The following is a 5,426-nucleotide window of genomic DNA, read 5'->3' on the forward strand; positions in this document are numbered from 1 at the left end:
TAAAGTATTCACTTTCCATATTTACAACACGTGTTTATGGAATAACTTTCATTAGGTATGCGCATGACTTTAGTACGTTTAAAAAGTCAAAAATATAAAACTTTTGAGAGAATATAAAGCATTAAAAACACACAAAACCGTCATAGGTTAACTTTTCCACAGGGAGATATAATGTACGAAATACATGAGTAAACATTATACATGGGCACGTTTAACGTACATTTGTATTCCAGAGAAGAACATCAATACAGCGATATATCTGCGTTTTTATTTTTTTCAAATAATATCACACTTTGTTAGAGTCGTCTTCTACGAATCATCATCGACGTAGTCTTCATTGACTGTTCACCTTTCCACTGATTCCAACGCATTCCTTTGTTACCTTTTTTATTTCCTAGATACAGTCCGTTTAGATTAGCGTCATGACAGCTTCCATACCACCAAGCCCCTTTATAGATATCAGCACAATCTGCACTGCTATGGCTGTCATTATCTTTATCTTTTGTCGAGAAAGCCCGATTATTATGAAGCTTCAGAGCATCGCCTATTGTTTGTGAAAAAATCGAAAATGTAGACTCGATAAGGATGTAAATGAAAACAACCACATATTAACTGCGACAGTCCTGTATTATTCTAACAATATTCTGTAATATCGTATTAGTTACAACACTACTGATTCACAAATTAATTTCATTATAAAAGATAAATAAATTATCTGAAGTGAAAATGCTTATAAGCTGTAAATATACATAATTATATTTTATCTATTAATTAAATACATGAAGTACTAGATTTTATAACAAATAATGTACTGAAAACGAAAATAATTACATGCATTTTGTGTAGCTGTTTTGAAAACAGTTTGTATTAAACATATTTCATCAAGTTGAAATTGTATTTTATCTTCGCTTTCTGCAAATCACAAATGGACAATGTCGTTTGTTGCTGTATATCATATTTCTTTTTCGTCATTATTTTGTACATAAACCAGGCCGTTAGTTTTCTCGTTTGAATTGTTTTACATTAAATTTTGTCATTTCGGGGCCTTTTCTAGCTGACTATGCGATATGGGTTTTACTCATTGTTGAAGGCTGTACGGTGACCTATAGTTATTAATTTCTGTGTCATTTGGTCTCTTGTGGAGAGGTGTCTCATTGGCAATCATACCACATCTTCTTATTTTTTCTAATTTCATCTTCCATTTGACATATACAGCAAAAAATCAAAACATGGAAAAATATTTGTATTTTGAAAATTAGTATTCTTTTTTAATAGAAATATATAGAAAATAAAAGGATATGGTGTAAATGTACAGGGGACAAAGTCGCACACAATACATAGAAAAAATAAAAAAATATCAACGAACAGGGCTTTTATTCCTGTTCTTCATCTTGACAGTTGATGTAGGGTCTTCAACAATGAACGAATCATTCATACCCTACAACAATATGTCTTTTCCGCCAGTTCACACAAGTGATATATCTAATGATTCATACCGAATTTTTTTTAATGTGCAAGACTTTGATTTTGTACATATGTTAGATTTAGATACGTTTTTATACATGATTTCTGAATGCAGTGATTACTTGAGTATCTAGTGCGTTGCTTGTTTGCATTGTCACGATCTCCAAAGCCAGTTTAATTCCAAACAGTATTTTCAATTTCGTATTAATTATTAAACCTACTCATTATATTCTTGAATATAAGATCAAGTGTACTTTCAACGATCGGATAAAAACTGAGGACCAATAGCTTAGTGTATTCAAAATGAATGTAAAAGTATAAAGATTACCTGCCGTTCCACTATAACCATTCACTGTCAGTTTGTAGTTGGTTGACTTGTCACCGATGTAGAAGTTAGAATATTTTGCATAGGCGTTATCGCCATTAAAATCCTCCAAGTTGACTCTGAGCTCATACTGTCCTTGAGATGTTAGTTTATATAGCTTGTCATTACCTTTAAAAATCAAAGTAAAGGAAATGAAATATTGAGATGAACATGTACTTTCATCAAATCCAATTTTACATTTAGATTAACACACATTATTCAAATTTATCATTACGAAATAAATAATGATAGCTATCCAACAAATATAAAGCGGATTTTGGCACTTATATGTCATCGCATAGCCTTTTACAATGAGTAAAACAAAAACCATAAAGCCAGATTTAGAAACACCGACATGACAAAACATGAAACAATTCAAGCAAAACAGCAACGGTCTTATTTATAACAAAACAATGAATAAAAAAAAAAAAAATATGACAGACAGCAACCAACGACAGCCACTGAAATACATACATTGTACTCCTGACTTGAGAAAGACACAAGTAGGATGTGGCGGGGTTAAGCATGTTTATAAGCACTCAACCCTCACCTGGGACAATGGTGTAAGAGCACAACATAAAAACAACAGTTTGTTTTAGAAACTCATGAAATTAACACACATACTCTGTAAGATGTAAAAGCGGATAAAGAGCAAACAATAAAAAAAAAAACAAAAAAAAAAACGTTTAACTAAACAGTACAAATAAAATAGGAACAAATGCATAAACACGAAGCTGCAGTCGTAACAGGGTTAAAATTGAAACGAACATTTTTCATTCTCTTTAATTTCAAGAACCTAGAAATAGTTCTTGTGAGGATAATTTATTTTGCAATTTTAAACTATGTTTACAATATATTATCGGGCATTCGAATGTTCTTGAGTGGTCAATACAAACTGGTACCCTTTGTCAGCACAGTTTTTAAGTTTCAGCAGATTTCATGGACAATTCATTTTTTTTAATTTGGAAATCTCCAACGATTTAACAAAAGTGATAACGGATTGCTCTAAGGAGCTGCATCATACGACTATTCATCTGCTAGTGGAAGCTTTAAAGTTATTAGGTGAAAATACTAACCTAACCAGAATTCCGTTCTCAGATTACCAAATCCGTTTACATAGTCTACCCATCCTCGGTAGAAATCTACTTTACCGTTTTGTCTTCGCTGAAAAACCTAAAATTTAAAATCCTTGATACTATATAAAAGAAACGTAATATAATGAGGCGTTCTCCAGGTTACTTGTGCATTTATTGAATGAGACAAATACCTGTATTTTAAATGTGCACATATATAATCATACAAAAATACGGAACTTACCGCCATGATAATCATATACATGTATATCAGTATAAATATAAATATTTTCGATAATTGAAAAGCGAGGCCTGTCATGCACTTTACAGTGGAGTATTGTATTATAATAAATAAACGAATTTAATGCATTGGTCACACGATTCCTTTACTATTTTATTAACTAAGTCACTAGCTCCCGCTTCCTCATTTAATTTTCAAATATTCTTACTGTCCACCCTCCACCATCCGTCTCCATATCACAGTACGCCTTAAATCCAGCGCCAACTGCCGAGTAGATTTTGTAGACTCCACTTCTGTAATGTTTTCGGTATAAATCCGAGCAGTCCCGTACTTTAGGCTCTGTATGTGTAGAATCATATGAGAAATATCAGAGCAAATGTCATGTCAGTATACAGTTAAAAGATTACTACATATGGGTAAAGCTATAACATTGAACTTCACCAATTGATCTAAAAAACTAAAAAGGTTTTATTTTTTAATTTTATCAATTTTGAATTGTTTGTTTTTTTATAAGATTATTTTGTTTTAATATTGCCAATATAAAAAGGCATAGAATAACTAAAAAATCAATTTATACCTAAAACTAAATTTGAAGTTATTTAGTTTATTTGTTTTTACCTGAATGCAGCAAAGACCTGTGTTTACCAGTTGCCAAGATGCTAAGTACTCGTTCAGCCGTTTTTCCATAAAAGCAAACACCTTAATAAAAATATTCAATTTAGAACTAATAAGAACAAAAATAAAATCAATGCAAAGATACAAAATATAAACAAATACCCTTTGAAACGATTAAGAAACCAATGAACAATATAACTATTACGAGTAACGTTTTGTACAAAAAAATTATAGAGTCAAACACACCAATTTGTTGCTATTATAATTACCAGAATCAGAAGTCGATGTAAGTTGATTTCTGTCTGCATCTATTTTTGCTACAATCACCACCAATACAAAACCAAACCACATTGTCAGCGGTTAATGAATGTTGGAACGATACACCTTGAACGAAGCTGGCAAAAAACTGAAACTTGTACTTGATTTATACATCAAATTTTAATGTCAAATGTTGCGTGACTTATTATTGCAACAGACTGAACTGATAAACATTTCTAGGAACAACTTTCAATTTCTACGAAGTTGTCTTGCTTCCTTGTATATTCATAGGATATTATACTTTGACACATACTTTAATGTGTATATTGTTATATGCCCTATTAAGATATATAACAATCAATATTCGTTTCCTAAATTGCAAAGATACTAATATTCATATATAGGTGTTAGCATTTATGTCCAAATCATTTTAAACGTTGCTTAGTTTGGGGAGTTATTCCTTTTTCCAAATCTTGGTTACGCATCTGCCCTGTTTTCTTTCTTTCTGGGTGCATGCGATTCTGATTATACACACTCCATATTTGTCTGTAAAACCTTTTACATGATAACCATGATTGAACTGACTTCAATACACGAGCTTGAACTCTGCTTAAATTGTATGACGTATTCACATGCAGAGTGGTGCTTTATGTCTATTTTATTTATTTTAGTTGTTTTTGTGTCTCGTATCGATCATTTGAGATAATCGAATTGCTACTGATTAGTACAGGTTGTACTTATGTTGTTCTCTTACACCACTGTCCTAAGCTAGAAGGAGGGTTGAGCACTAACAAACATGTTTAACCTCACCACATTCTTTATGTGCCTGTCCCAAGTCAGGACCCTGTAGTTCAGTGGTTGTCGTTGGTCCATGTCTGTCATATTTCTTTTGTTATTAATTAAGCCGTTAGTTTTTTCGTTTAAATAGTCTCATATTTTTCGTGTCGGACCTTTTATATATTGTCTCATTGGCAATCATACCACATCTACTTTTTTGAATGGTATATGACAAGTAACTTAGAGATACACCTGTGCTAGTTACATAACTAATGAAGTGTTGGGTGTTTATAACTGAGTGTTGTTTTCATCATTTTAACCCTCATGATCTTTCTCCTTTGCATTTCCCCAAAATGTCCAATTATCTATTTGTCTGAACATTGACCTATGAGATATTTATTAAACATTGGTAAAAAAAATAAGAAGATAAGTATATGATTGCCCATGAGATAACTCTCCACCAGATATCAAATGACGTATATGTATTTCGCGTTTAATCTAAGAATACTGGTTTAAATACAATTTTATCATAATATATGGCAGAAAAGTCTCCTTCATTATTTCTTCAATCCGAAGCGAAACTTAACAAAAGGCTTGAAGGACTCGTGTTCAGAAAGGTTTTAGAAAAAGAGAG

At 31.8% G+C, this 5,426-nt stretch overlaps 1 protein-coding gene across 1 annotated transcript; it reads right to left on the minus strand.

The window, feature by feature from the left end:
• Positions 1–254: 254 nt before the first annotated feature.
• LOC127710795 (ryncolin-2-like) lies at positions 255–4,164 on the minus strand. Its single transcript, XM_052216754.1, has 6 exons — positions 4,027–4,164; positions 3,761–3,841; positions 3,351–3,481; positions 2,905–3,001; positions 1,793–1,957; positions 255–544 (listed from the first exon to the last, which is right to left on the minus strand). The coding sequence occupies exons 1-6, from the start codon at positions 4,106–4,108 to the stop codon at positions 297–299; spliced, it is 804 nt and encodes a 267-aa protein (XP_052072714.1). The 5' UTR covers positions 4,109–4,164; the 3' UTR covers positions 255–296.
• Positions 4,165–5,426: the final 1,262 nt, after the last annotated feature.

This window comes from Mytilus californianus, unplaced genomic scaffold (assembly GCF_021869535.1).
Source record: "Mytilus californianus isolate M0D057914Y unplaced genomic scaffold, xbMytCali1.0.p SCAF_8, whole genome shotgun sequence".
NCBI classification, from domain to species: domain Eukaryota; kingdom Metazoa; phylum Mollusca; class Bivalvia; order Mytilida; family Mytilidae; genus Mytilus; species Mytilus californianus.